Below are 14773 nucleotides of genomic sequence, written 5' to 3' on the forward strand. Positions count from 1 at the left end.
ATACCCATTGTAAACAAAATGTTTTTACATTTGCTAGGGACAAGTGGGCGTGGCTGTGACGTTGGACCCTGTCATGGGGAAGTATCAAAACAAATAGACACCTGTGTTGATTTGCAATGCATGTGGATTTTTGAACCGGAATCAATTTTCGAAATCAAAGTTCGACGCTTATCGGAAATCGGGGCATAAGCTGCTGAATCTTTGCGGAAGTAAAACCCCCTGAGTCAGAAAGATCTAAGTATAGATCGTACTACGGAGCAGTTATTGTAGAGATATTACGTGTTTTTCCAGGGTTTTTGTTTGGGTTTTCGAGAAAAGGGGATGCCGTCGGCAGTCAAAGAAAGTCGTAAACAAAAAAAAGAATAAAGCAGACAGACTTTAGGTCATGATAACGCTTTTGAAAGGCCGCCTCTTTGACGTCAATGGGCAATATTCGAGATCCTGGTGGAGTGTCGAGCGATCGGAAACCCGACTCGTAAACACCTTCTCCGGACTTTGGACGCCTCGAAACGGAAAGCGAAACGGGATTCTGCGAGAATCACTGGCCGCTGATAACGTCTGCCAATGGAAACATAATATACATATGCAAATATATTTAGTGCTAACCAGACATTGACACCACCACCTGTCAGGGGCGGTGGGCTGAGGGGCAGGGACGTGGCAGGGGCCTGTCGATTGACACAGTTTCCATAGAAATTCACTTGGCCTGCTGCACACAGAACAATTTTCTTTTAGTAGAGAAACCATGGGGTTAGTCATGCCTAAATCTCTAAAGCTTTACAAATACATTGATCTTTAGAAATATAACTACTTTTAAAGGAAGCTTTCGAAAAATCTTTTTAAATTTCCAAGAGTATCGAAATATCCGCAAAATATCATATTTGGTATTGCACGGTTCAAAGGAAGATCGTTATGGGTAGTATCTACAAATAAGTATGTTTTTCTCGCCGTGCCGAATGGGTTGTCGAGAACAGCTGCTGATTGCCCAAGGGGGCTATTCCCCATCCTCTATTTCTGACCCACCATGAGATCCTCCCTTGTGCCGCCCTCTTCCTGTACAAGATTGCTCAACGCCTCCATGGCGGTCACTTTGTTGTCGTCGGCAGAGCGGATCGGCTTCCTTATCAAGAAGGTGCATCCAACAAAGAGCAGCTGGTGTACTTTGCATCTACACTGAGCGAAACGCTCGACTTGTGCACTATCAGCGGCTCAGGGCCTTTTGCTTTCCTCTCTCTTTCACACTCTCTGCTGTAAGTCGCGTGCCGAAACTCATTGGTCAGTGCTGGCTGTCTAGCGAAAATACGACATAACTTCCATAAAAGAAATATCTGTAAAAGGAGAGTAGTTATCAATATTTAATTTTATATATAGTGATACTTTATAGGGTTATAGATCTAAGGTATGCATTCTAGAAAGCCTTTCAAGGTAATTTCCACGAGTTATGCGGCTTCCACCAACTGTTTATTACACTTGACCTTTGAGAGGTAGACGTATTATACGCACATGTATATGTCGGAAAATCGGCGGATCGGTCAGCACTATCATCGATCGGCGGCTTCGGCTGCAGCTTCGGATGCAGCTTTCTGATTTCGGTTACGGTTTCGATTTCTCGCGACGTCTACGTCTTTATAAAAATTGCGTGGTGCGCAGCTGATCCGCTCAGTGGTGCGACGGTTCCCAAGCGACTCAGATCGGCGGAGATATACCCGACATATAGCCCAGTCATAGGCGATAGTCAAAATCGAAAGAAACCGAGGGCCGCCAGATAACTAACCTAACAAGGTAACGGCACACTCGAGACGAAAGACAGTCGATAAGATTAACGTCAACTTAATTAAAACTAAAGAAAAGAAAAGCCAGGCACAAAACAAACGGCCGATCGATCGATCGATCGATCCCATCGTAACTTATACAGTCCTCCTAGCCTTAGATAATAGCCAACTCGAGTGGCACTCGTTCAAGTGATTTGTGATTGTGGTTTAGTTAAGAACTGACTAAAGCCCTGGGAAAAAGTGTGTGATTCAGTTTTGGAATTTCCAAGATCCCCAGGATCTAAGGGATCATATTCGGCATCGGAATCGGAATCAGATACAGCTGCAGGATGTACGTGGCCAACACCACGGGCGGCCTAATGCTGCAGACCATGTTGTACTTGGCCAACCACACCAGTCGGGCGGCGGTCAACACCCTGGTGGACCTGCCACCAGCTCCCAAAAGTGGTAAGTAATCCGAGACACGAGTCCGCTTTTGGGTACCACCGATTGCACCACCCAATCGTAACTAGAACATGTCCATCGAAAGTGGCCCAAAAGTATCTGCCACTTGAGCCACAGCATCGGTAGAAATAGGACTAGCTATACTATACTATTTCAATGTAATGAAATGTTTACAAAAATGTAGAACTATCATTCGAAACTTACTTAAAGATTACAATATTTGACTTAATTTAAACAAAATAACTACAAGAAACTCTCAAGAATCAAATTATACGAAATATCTTCAGTTTAAAGAGCTCAGTAATTGGAGATATTATTTTGGCCGCAGCTGTGCCATTTAGGCCCAGTTAGGGGCAACCTTAAGTGGTTTCTTTTGCTGTGTGTGCTGAACAAACAGTTTTCGGATCTTTAGTGGTTTGAAATCCAAAGATGCTGAGTGCTGCTCGCAGTGGCAAATGGGGAAAGCTCTTCCAAGAAGCCCGCGGCGATTGCGATCACCTGAGTAATGATGGCACAGGTGGCAACTCGGCGTGCTTCGATTTGATTTGGAAATCAGGGTCCCAAAAGGCTAATGACGCGACTCCGTCCGGTGTGGTTTCATTTATGCACATATCGTGCGTACATATATGTAGATTCATATATGTATTTAGTTGTTGGAGGGACGCGGCGCACGCCTATCTAATCGAAAACTTCCGATACAAACGGAAAGGGAAAAGAAGACCACGATAAAATAGAGACGGCAATCCATGCACCACTGGCCAAATAAATTGGAGTCTTCTGGCCCATATGAAATACTTAATGGGACATTAGACTCATCTGACATCTTGAAAATTGTCTAAGGCTTTTTCATGGATCGTTAGGCTTTTTACCAGACCACAACAGTTCTAATTGAGATGTTGCAAAAGGTTAAAGGAATATTAAAAGTTTAATGGTTTTATAATGCCTATTATAGTTTCGTGGATTAAAATTGCTCGAGTAGATTATTTGCAAGATTTCAGCCTTAGTGGTTTTGAATTATAACTATATAAAACTAGTGATAGTTGGGTATTTGTTGCTAAAATGCCAACCCGCTTATTTCAGTTCAGGTGTTCGCCTGTTGATTTATAGACCAAACATACCACAACTAACCCACTGATTTTCTTAATTCTCGCCAGACATCAACGAGGTAAAATGCTTTGGAGTGTATGGCTGTTTTCCGATCAATGGACCCTGGAACACGGTGACCCGTTCGATAAATGTGCATCCGCAGAAGCCTTCCGAGATCGAGCCCCATTTCACACTGCACACGCGAAGGGCACTGGATCAGCCCAAGTATCTGGATCTCAATGATCCAGAAAGCGTTCAAGGCATGGGAATGAATCCCAAGGGCAAGATATTCCTGCTCGTCCATGGATACCTGGAGTCCGGTGCGATTCCCTGGATGTGGGACATGGCCAAGGCGCTGCTGGCCCACGAACCCGAGGGTCGGGCAGCCGTGGTCCTCATCGATTGGGGCGGTGGAGCCAGTCCGCCTTATGTTCAGGCTGTTGCCAATATCCGGCTGGTGGGTGCCATCACCGCCCATGTGGTGCACATGCTGTACGAGGAGCTGCGTCTTCCGAATCTGGACAATGTGCACATCATTGGCCACTCACTGGGTGCCCATCTGTCCGGCTATGCTGGCTATCACCTGCAGCACGACTTTGGACTGAAACCGGCCAGGATAACGGGTCTGGATCCGGCTGCTCCCCTCTTCACGGACACCGATCCCATCGTGCGGCTGGACAAGACGGATGCCCATTTCGTGGACATCGTGCACACAGATGCCAATCCCCTGATGAAAGGCGGACTGGGCATCAATATGCGACTGGGACATGTGGACTTCTTTCCAAACGGTGGCTTCGATAATCCCGGCTGCAACAAGAAGTTCCAGGATGTGGTTAAGAAGAAGACGCTGTTCCTCACCATGCAGGAGTTCCTCGGCTGCAACCACATTCGCAGTCAGCAGTATTTTACGGAAAGCATCGGCTCGAAGTGTCCTTTTCTTGGAATAACCTGTGATTCTTTCGAGGTGGGTATCTTAGGCATTTTTATCCAATTACCAGAATTACAGAATTCGATGATTGATTTTTCATATTTAAACTTAATATATGTAAACCTGTTTCTTCTATTTTTAGAGCTTTAAGGACACGAAGTGCACCAGTTGCGAGGAGCCGGGCCACACGTGCCTGCGAATGGGCTACCACAGCCAGGAGGATTACCAGGAGCAGGTTGATCTGGGCCAGCTGCAGCAAGGCGATTCACCAGGGGTCTTCTACCTTTGGACTGGAGATAGCAAGCCCTTCTGCCGACTGCACTATAGGATAACAGTGCGGGTTTCTGGACACGATGAGAGTACTCTACATGGCGGCGAGGTGGGCATCCTGTCCATTCAGCTGCACGATGCCCTGGTGAAGAAGGGTGGCAAGAATGAGCGAGCCGCCACGGAGATGATGAAGTTCTCCCAGAAGGCAATGTACTTCGAGCCGGGCTATGAATACAAAGCTTTGGTGGCCGGACGGAATCTCCGAGAACCGGAGTACGCGACTGTAAATTGGGAGTATCCTACCAATATACTGAATCCACTCACATGGCGCATCTTATCTGCGCCGCGTATCTACTTGGAGTACATCCTCATCGAGGCGATGGAGTCCAGCGACCTATACTTAAAATTATGTCCTCAGCACGAAGGAGCCATTCTCACGGGCGCCGAAAATGTCCTGCGCTCCAGCTATTGCAAGGATTAATACCAACCTGTTTACTAAGCAACTTTGGTAGTTTATTGGCTAATTGATGATGATATTATCATTTCAATTAATTGATTAATTATCTGCTAAATTCGGAACTGTATGTAAGCTATATCATTACTTAATTGGCTAATTAATATTTGTCTTCGCTCATGTCTAATCATTAATTAGCTAATTAATTAATAATTCAGTTGACACTTTCTCAGCACACAAATATGATTGTGTAGAAAATCAAAGAAAGCAATGCAGGTTTGCGTCGCCGCTAAGTGGTTTGCACAACCAGAAGTGGCAGAGGGATGCAAGTCTGCGCTGTGGGAACAGATCGAAACAGTGTTCCCAGTTCGACTTTTATAGCAACGTGCTGAGGAGGAACAGTTTGTATTTTATTATAGTATTTTAATAGTTCGAAATACGAAACAATCATCAAACCGTTATTTATTTTATAAAATAATATGTTTCATATATTTTTTTTGAGTTTAATGTATTTGTAGTCGTAGTGCACTGATGTAGTCTAATTTAATGTAAATAAACATGCAAATATAAAAAGATCTCTGTGTTTATATATATAATTGCACAAGCTAAGTTTAATTTTCAGAAGTAAATTCCATGTGACTTAAATCTTGGTTATTCAAATGAAGACCCACTTCTTGCACCGAAAGCGCGACTTATTGGGAACCTGAAGTTAGATAATTGTGATAAAAAGGTTAAAGACAACACGACAAGCCCCCAGTTGTGGATCTGCTTGCCATAACTCAAATCAGCTGTGGATTCTAATGAATTATAAACACAAACACGAAACTGTGGAGACGGGGGACATTCCATGACATGGATCCCCAGTCTTTGTTGATGTTAATATTTTAAATGCTTATCGGGGCAAATGTATCTATCGCATGCATGTGTATCTTTTACATATAATTGATATTATCTGCATTGATTCGACTCGTTTTCAACTTCGTTCGCTGCTGTCTCGATTTCGATTTTGGTTTTGGTCTTCGTTTCTGTTTTGTTTTCGTTTGAGTTTCAGTTTAAGTTTCTGTTTCTGCGGCCGGCTCTTTGTTTTATGATCGAACATTTGGACATTCCAACGCTCTCCGGGCAGCCCAAAAGCCTCACATATTACACAGAAAAAAGTTGTGAGAGGTTGTCACAACAAAAATACATAAAATTTACATTTTTTGCGGTTTCTTAGTTATTACTTGGTATAAATTCGGGCAGTTAATAGAGACAATGTTTTGTGCAGCGGAAAATCAGACCTTTCGACCCAAATCACAATCTGCAGACTTTTAAAAAATTAAATTTTTTTAAATTTTTTGCATTTTTGGTAAGGGGTAACATTATCAAAATTTGCGAAAAATGGTCAAAATTTAAAGTATCTAGGCTGGTATACCAATCGATTGGAAATTAAGCTACGATTTCAACGAGGTACGGCATTCCCTATTTGGATGATTCTTCGCATTGTTATGGTTAAAAAACAGATTAAAATTTTCTAAAAAATATGGATGTAAAAAATCAGCAAAAAAAAATAGTTTTTATTCGTTTTTTGCCTATAACTCGGTCAAAATAAGTCTCACAATAAAAATAAACACTGTTTTGAGCTGCGGCCAACCAAAACTTTCGACCCAAATCCCAATCTGCAGACTTTTGAAAATTGTAATTTTTTTCAATTTTTTTCATTTTTGGTAAGGGGTAACATCATCAAAATTTGCGAAAAATGGTCAAAATTTAAAGTATCTAGGCTGGTATACCAATCGATTGGAAATTAAGCTACGATTTCAACGAGGTATCACATTCCGGATTTGGATGATTCTTCGCATTGTTATGGTTAAAAAACTGATTATAATTTTCTTAGAAATATGGATGTAAAAATTCAGCAAAAAAAATGTTTTTTTTATTGGTTTTTTGCCTATAAATCGGTCAAAATAAGTCTCACAATAAAAATAAACACTGTTTTGAACAGCGGGCAACCAAAACTTTCGACCCAAATCCCAATCTGCAGTCTTTTGAAAATTGTAATTTTTTTCAATTTTTTGCATTTTTGGTAAGGGGTAACATCATCAAAATTTGCGAAAAATGGTAAAAATTTAGAGTATCAAAATCCAATCGATAGGAAATTAAGTTACGATTTCAACGAGGTATGGCATTCCTTATTTGTATGATTCTTTGCATTGTTATGATTAAAAAACTCATTATAATTTTCTAAAAATATGCATTTAAAAATTCAGCAAAAAAAAAAAATGGTTTTTATTGGTTTTTTGCCTATAACTCGGTAAAAATAAGTCTCACAATAAAAGGAGGCACCGTTTTGAGCAGCGGGCAACCAAAACTTTCGACCCAAATCCCAATCTGCAGACTTTTAAAAATTTTAATTTTTTTCAACTTTTTGCGTTTTTGGTAAGGGGTAACATCATCAAAATTTGCAAAAAATGACAAAAAATAAAAATTCCCAGATTTAAATGCCAGTGGATGGTACATTAAAATACGAGTTCGGCGAGGTATGGCACTCAGTATTTGGATCGATACTTTCATTGTTATGGCCGTTAAACCAATTGTCGAGTAAGCTATAAAGCATAAGTTCTCTTAAACTATTCTCAGTGTACTATGGTTTCAGTCTCAACCTCAAAGTGAACCTGGCCCATAAATATGTTGACAGAGACAGAGCGAACGACAGAGGGAGACGGCTGATGATCATGTTGACAATGTTTCGCCGGAGTTCATTTCATTCGTTTCTGGGAATTGAAATTGTTTGAAAACCTTTTCATGTTTTGACTTTCGTCGCTCCACCTGTATCCCCCATCCCCACGTTGTGTGCCCACTTATTCCCATGATATGCATTCATTAATAATGTTAATCGATTTGGGATAACCCTTCGATCTTGGCCACCGAATGTCCCGAAAATGTCATCATGGGAATTACGGTCGAGCAAATGGCCAAGTGCCTCCCCTTTTCTCTACTTTTTTGTTAACTGCAGCTGGAATCCATTAGCCATCCGCCTCTTAATTAGTTCACCTTGGCCTCGGCTTCCTTCTTAGATTCTACAACTCCTTATGCAGCTCCTTATTTTTTTTTGTGACTTTCCTCACATTTTCCCCCGACTTGTGGCATAAATCAGACGAGTGCGCCGGCTGAGGGACATCAAATGGGCCTCGAGCCCAAATCAAAATGTCATAATTTCAACGGGGCAACATCGGCGACAATACGTCAACATGCCCACCCTACGGATTTTCCAGATTTTCACCCTTTCCATGGGTCCATGTAGATCCACACCCACCCACTCTGTCATTTCGCCGTTTAATTAGTCGGCCGCGCCGGCGTCGCAAACAAATCACATAATTATGATTGAGCGCAGGCAGCGCCAACTCTTTTTATATATATTTCAAATTTTATTTTCCTCGCTTTTTTAGAGGGCGATAAAGGGGAAATCATCCGGACTCTCCCCCGCTGTGGCTCATTTTTGGGGTTTCCTTTATGGGCCGTCAGAGACGCGTGCATAAATATAAATCAGGGCCGGCTCACAGCTGCCGTAATTGAATGCAAATGTCCATCCAAAAATACGATGGCTCTAAAGTGTTCCCCCCTGTCGAATATCTATGTGATATACGTATACACCCTATAGGCGACAATCTGCTCTAAATTATCACGTGTAGGTGCCGCCGTCGCATTTCCCCGCAGCTTTCCCCGCTTTTCCTGCGCTCCATTGTCTTTGCTGGCGATGCGTGGAAAACTAATTTCCCACTACCATCCCGCTGGCATTTTCCCGGTGCCATTCATCTTGTGCATTTCTCTGATATTCATAATTCGTGGCGTGTGCGCCGTGTTTTACCCCACTCCACCAATCTCCCATGAAATCCATTTACCAGCTTCGCAGGAGGAGGACTCCAAATGATGAGTCGCCTCCTTTTGTCAGCTTGGTAAATTGCACCACGTGTTTCTGATAATGACGACATAATTACGCCACAAGTTGGAGTGAATGGAAAATAAGGCTGGAAAAGCAGAGTTTGTGAATTAATAATTTTCAAAAGCCAACTAACTCATTAAAAAAGGAATGTTTTTCTTTTATAAGTGATTTTGAGTAATAATATTACCTATATTACCTTTTTTACTGTGTAAAAAAGCTAAAATAATTTGAGTAGAGTTTGTATTTGAGTTTAGCGGTCTTTACTTCCCCCAACTAGTGTGTCAACCCTCGCTGAAAGATCTAAGCAACTGGAATGTCAAAATGCAAACGACAAACAAAAACAAAAGGCGCAAAAGGATAATGGACGATGGGGTGAAGGAGCAGGATAGCAGAAAACCGCCCGCGGTCACTTAGAGCCCTAATTTAAATATCATTAGTGAACAATTAAAACAAAGAAATGCCATTCGAAGCCATGCGACGACAAAGCCAGAAAACGCAACCCAGAGCCAAGAAAACAGAAAACAGAAGCCCAAAAAACCAGGACAATGCGACGCCATCGCAATAGTAAGATGCCTGTCACCGCCCACGAGTCGCCTGGGGGCGTGGCAGGAGTAGACGGAAGGATACGGAGTCAGGAGCTACGAAAACTGGAGGGCGGGTGCGCATAAATGTCAACAAGAAAAACAAAAAGGAAAAAAGTGACGAGCACTGACTCGCAAGATTCGAACATTAGATATCCTGTTTGGAGAAAATTAAGTGAAATGAAATAAAAATATTTCAATTCATTTTTTGAAAGGGAATTCTATTCTAATTTTAAAATTTTCATCCATTTTCATCCATAGTCAAACCCAATTCAATTTTTCTAATAGATTTATAAGTCCATGCCCAAAAATTCCCAGGGTATCTGTGTACAAATCAAAAAATCCAGCGGCGAAAAGCGACAATATTTTGTTGTGGCTTTGCCAAAGTTGTGACAGCCGACCAAATGAAAAGGCTGCATGGGATCAGGATAGTTTTGGGACTTGGAACTTGGCCATGTGAATGGGCAGGTGCTGCGTCACGGATCCTGGTACTTGGATCTGCGTTCTAACTGGTGGCCCCCATTTAATGGCCTCTCGAATACCATTTGTCAACGGGGCAATGGGAATCGTGCCTTATCGGTGCGAAGCAACTGGCACATGGTTCAGGTCGCATCTCCACCCACAAAGTAAATGAAAATTAAGGAAAACAGGCAGTCACGTGTCCTCCCGCTGGCGGCCAAGTGCGCATCTTGCGGAGGATACGCCTGCGGACTCGGATTCCGATTCGGTCACCTGATGATGCTTTTCCCAGGACCAAGAGCAGGACCACAGCCACAGCTAGAGCTAGAGCCAAAGCCACCCAGTCGAGGGTTAGTGGCACAGGGGTTACTGGTGGTGATGGAGGGCTACGTAACATGATCCCTGCGTGCCTTGGCATAATTTGTTATTTTGGCCCACGCATTATTATATCCTTGGCATATCCTTGGACTCGAATCGGTCCGACCAACTGGCTCTTTGTGCTGACGCTGATTATTTCCCGTGCTCCCCGTTTAGAGACACCTTTTGTCGACGCGTCCATCGAGGAAAATATCGATTACATTCGCTGAAAGTTTTCGTTCCGCAAAAAATCAAAAAAGAAAAAAAAAACGAAACGGAGAAATAATAAAGTAAAGCGAAGGGACAAAAGAACCGCAGAACAAAGCAGGCAAACCACTCGGTTTTCGTGGATCCAGCCCCCGCCAGAAAATAACCATAAATAAGGGTAATAAAAGTGATGCTCAGTTGTCGCTGCAGCAGCTGCATCTTCCCAGCCTCAGATGCCAAGACGATTCCGATCCCGATCCACATCCAGATCCAGATATGTCATCGCTTGCAAATAAATATTCGCCACTGCCAATAATCATAACATTAACTCAACCGCCGATCGAACTAATGAGATCCCAGCACATCCTTTCCAGATTTGTCCTTTTTTCTGGTACATCTTTCGTTTGTCAGCCTCATTTAAATATATGAATATCAGTTAAGAACATCCAGCTAAAGTTTTTAACTTCCCATGTTCTTTTAACAAGTGTTGTGTAAGTATTTGCTAAGCAATCAAGTGATTTAAAATACCATCCCTCTTGATAGGAAAACAATACCTGGAGTGTTGCCTTTGGCTATCCTTGAATTTATTCAAACATTTTTTACTTTAGCAATCTAGGATTAATGTTGTACTTAAAACAAACTGCGGATAATCGTGGTAAATGTTAGGCATCGCATAATAGACATCGACATAAATATGTGTATATAAGTAGTAAAAAAAAAACAATGTTAAGTTGGACTTGGAACGATCAATGGAATCTCTATCTCTTGCACTTTATGTATGTATTATATATTTTTTGTGTTTCGTTTTGCTTTGATCTAGGATCTGCGAACTGTGAAACAATCGTATACGTCGAGTGTGTATAGCCACCGTGTAAAAGGAGCCGCCTGGACAAATGCTCTTTTTTCATTCTCTCGATTTTTCGATTTTTCCATCCGGACTTGCGAACCGGCGAGTCCATTGTTCGCCGGCCAAACAAAGGATGTGTCGTGAGCGTCGAGGGGCGAGTTATTAAAAACAATATTCGAGGCTTAGCCGGATCGCCTGGATGGGCAGATATATATCTCGAATCGCATCGAGTCGAGTCGAATGGGGAGTGGACTTATCTCGCATCTTCGCATTAACACTTTCGCACACGCACACACACACTCACGCGCAGGCACGCAGACAGTCACAGGCACACGGACATGGCACAAAATGGCCGCCAAGGAGCTGTGCGTATGCGTATGTATTTTATTCGCATATATATCTTTCATCTCCGGCTGGCCTGGCACCTCATACACATCCGCACTCACCCACTTCGGATGGGTCGATATTTGCGTGACTGCAAGAAGAAGTTGGTTAAATCAAGAATATGTGAATGGAGCAAAAGCATCTAATCTAACGAGTAAGAAAATAAGAACAATAATCACTCTATGAGTGCGGTTATTAAGTATAAATTCCTGCCAAAAATGCCATCGCCATTATCGACCCATCGTGACCTCTAACCTCTGACCCCTCACACCTTACAACTTCTCAAAGGCGTTGGCATTTGTGAGAAGTTCGCGGGTCAAGCGCCACACCTGCTTGGCCGCCTGCTCCAAAGCACTGGGGGATTTCCCCTTGAACATGTCCAGTGCGGGAAGGAAGTAGTGGGGACACCGGCGGTACTGCAGACAGGATATCAGCTGCAGGAATATCCCATTGATGCGGTCAGCGATGCAGCCCTCGTCCCACTCGAAGTCCCGCGGATGCTTCTCGCACTCGTAGAGCAGCAGGTTCTTCAGGTGGTACGCACTGATGGGATTGCCTGGTAAATCCAGATGCCTGTCCCTCAGGGTCTTCAGCATGCTCAGGCAACGCCGGCGACAGCCACCTGAAAGGAGTTGAATATTGGATTGAACTACACCAGACTTCAAAATGCTAAACTATACTACAAGTTTTTAGTTCATTGAATGTGAATAACTGTGAGTGTAAAGGTGTTTCCATAAGATTGGTACCTTGCAGCAGACGGTTTTCGGCCTCGAAGAAGCTGAGCACCCAGGCATCGCCCTCCATGCTGGCGGCATTGTTGTTCTTGTTCTGCATGACGACGCTCTCCTTGGACAGAAGATCGAATCCCTCCGTCTTGACCTCCGCCACGATGTTGGGATGTGGCCACGGCAGATGTGGTACCGGCCAGTGGGCCGCCGATCTTGGCCAAATGCCTGAGCACTTAAATGCCGGCGTGATTTGAACAATGAATCGCTCCCGGATGCGCAACTTCACCTCGCTGGTCTCGCCCACCATTTTGACCATGTCGCGGTAGACACTTTTGTCGCACGCCTGAGCCACCAGAGTCTGAAAACGGGCACGGATCTTCCGGGAGGACAAATAACCACTGGCCGTGATGAACTCCACCCATAGGGACATGGACCTCTTCCTTCCATCGCTCAGCTTCAGAACAGCACATCCCGGCAAGGTGCCATCGTCCACGAAGTTGAAAACACCCATTTGATTCAGATACAGCACTATCTCGAATTCATTCGGGGATATCACGTCCACGCCCTCGAATCTGTAAAGGTGATGTTAATTATTGCGATGAAACCTCTTACTTATAATTCTATATATTTTTGAAATCTATATATTAATCCGATAGTTTATCGTGTTTAAATGTCTGCTACTCCTTTTCTGGTGGCGAGACCTCGATGAGCATGACTTGTCAGTTAACTGACAATGACTCTGCACTTTGGTTGTAATGATCGCAATGGAGTGAAGAGATTGGATTTGATTGCAATGGAGTGGAACTACTGGAGTGAGAAGTAGCTGCGATGACAGTCATCCGGGCACTGGAATTACCCAGATATCTTGTTGATGGCTCTGTGGTTGGGAACACTAAACATCTGTGATCGGATGAGCAGCTCTCGTTTTTATTAGCTAACTTATGCATAGGTTTAACATTAGGTTATATATGGTTATTAAAATTGAAGCAGCTAATGAAAAGATACTGAGATACTTAGATACAACTGAAAAGATACTAAGTTACTTAGATACTTAAAAAGTTTACCTGCCATTGCACTCGACGAGGCTGGATATGAATCGCGGCTCCTGCAGCTCCACCTCTTTGAGTATGTCCTGGACGATCTTGCAGATCTCCCGGATGGCGGTGGCCGTCTTGAACATCCTGGCCTGAACCCTCTCCGCGCAGAATCGATTCATTTGGTAGACCATGCGCGTCTGGGCGGCCATCATGTCCGGCGGCACCAGCATGGTACTCAGTTCGAGTTCCACCAAGCTCCAAAAGTACCAAAAGTACCACGATCTATCTGTAGATGTATCTTTTTACCGGCGACACTTGGTCTGGCGGCCAACTTAAAAGCCAGCCAATTATGCGAAATTCGGCAGCGGGTCTCTTTCTGGACGGGACAGAACAAAGGAACAATTCAATTGTGAGTTACGGTGACAGCAGAACCAACAATGGGCACAAGTGGAGCACGACGACGACGTCCGCGGTGTACGAGTATGTATATGGGTATTTTAGCTTTTGGCTCTTCAATTTTAGTAGCTGCTGCCGCAGATACAGTATCTGCATTGGCGAATTTCTGGCCGAATGATGCGCTGCGCTCAATAGCGATACCCCCAGCCTGATGCCGCTGCCGATGCCGATTCCGAGTACGAATCGAAGTCAGCCAAACGATACTGATACCGATACCGAAGTCGCGGCTCGCTGGCGTTGTAAATCTCGCGGATATTTACAGCTTCGGGCAGATAAAAAAGCGCTGAAAGTGCAGTTTGGCCCGGCTGCAGCGGAGTATCTCAATATCCATGCCAGTATCGGGGTATCTAACAAATCCGCCATCTCGGTGGCAGTGGCATGAATGGGACTCACAGGCTCAGATACACACAGCTGCACACACAAAGATACAGATACATGTCGGTGCTGTCACGTGACAGGGGTCTCTGTCTCGTGCCACGCATTCCGACGCTTAAAAAATCGATGAGATACTCGCCACAGGCCCCGCGTTTCTGTCGTATCTGCCAGATGCACTGCGACAAAAATCTGACTGCTTTAAGCGTTATAGATACAATTTTAATAGTAACTCTTGCAAGATTGCTTAGTTGTTAAAGCAGGGGGCCACTTCTTATTAACACAAATGTACTAGTTTTCAAAGATAATAGTTCGGTTATTAAAACTAAAATTACTAGTTAATATAAAAAATCACAAGCACAACTTAATTTTTCTGCGTGTACTAAAAACAAATACGCTCTCTGTCTGTCTCTCTGGCCTGCATGCGTATGGGTGTATCTATGGGGTTGCTGCTTGTGTATCTGTGAGA

At 43.6% G+C, this 14773-nt stretch overlaps 2 protein-coding genes across 2 annotated transcripts; one reads left to right on the forward strand and one right to left on the reverse strand.

The window, feature by feature from the left end:
* The first annotated feature begins 1666 nt into the window (after window positions 1-1666).
* On the forward strand, window positions 1667-5529 carry LOC6612326 (pancreatic triacylglycerol lipase). Its single transcript, XM_002036800.2, has 3 exons — window positions 1667-2219; window positions 3371-4266; window positions 4373-5529. The coding sequence occupies exons 1-3, from the start codon at window positions 2102-2104 to the stop codon at window positions 4979-4981; spliced, it is 1623 nt and encodes a 540-aa protein (XP_002036836.1). The 5' UTR covers window positions 1667-2101; the 3' UTR covers window positions 4982-5529.
* Window positions 5530-11035: 5506 nt separating this feature from the next.
* On the reverse strand, window positions 11036-14297 carry LOC6612325 (protein mab-21-like). The gene is made up of 3 exons (XM_032725900.1): window positions 13504-14297; window positions 12458-13011; window positions 11036-12333 (listed from the first exon to the last, which is right to left on the reverse strand). Exons 1-3 carry the CDS (start codon window positions 13704-13706, stop codon window positions 11984-11986), a joined length of 1107 nt encoding a protein of 368 aa, XP_032581791.1. The 5' UTR covers window positions 13707-14297; the 3' UTR covers window positions 11036-11983.
* Between the last annotated feature and the right edge of the window lie 476 nt (window positions 14298-14773).

Source organism: Drosophila sechellia, chromosome X, assembly GCF_004382195.2.
Source record: "Drosophila sechellia strain sech25 chromosome X, ASM438219v1, whole genome shotgun sequence".
Classification (NCBI taxonomy): domain Eukaryota; kingdom Metazoa; phylum Arthropoda; class Insecta; order Diptera; family Drosophilidae; genus Drosophila; species Drosophila sechellia.

Excerpts from the sequence above, each read along its gene's own strand:
- LOC6612326 (XM_002036800.2), top strand. The coding sequence starts at position 2,102 with ATGTACGTGGCCAACACCACGGGCGGCCTAATGCTGCAGACCATGTTG. Across the intron at positions 2,220-3,370 it reads GCCACCAGCTCCCAAAAGTG|ACATCAACGAGGTAAAATGC; the intron begins GTAAGTAATCCG and ends AATTCTCGCCAG. Across the intron at positions 4,267-4,372 it reads TAACCTGTGATTCTTTCGAG|AGCTTTAAGGACACGAAGTG; the intron begins GTGGGTATCTTA and ends TTCTATTTTTAG.
- LOC6612325 (XM_032725900.1), bottom strand. The coding sequence starts at position 13,706 with ATGCTGGTGCCGCCGGACATGATGGCCGCCCAGACGCGCATGGTCTAC. Across the intron at positions 13,012-13,503 it reads CTCGTCGAGTGCAATGGCAG|ATTCGAGGGCGTGGACGTGA; the intron begins GTAAACTTTTTA and ends TCACCTTTACAG. Across the intron at positions 12,334-12,457 it reads CGAAAACCGTCTGCTGCAAG|GTGGCTGTCGCCGGCGTTGC; the intron begins GTACCAATCTTA and ends AACTCCTTTCAG.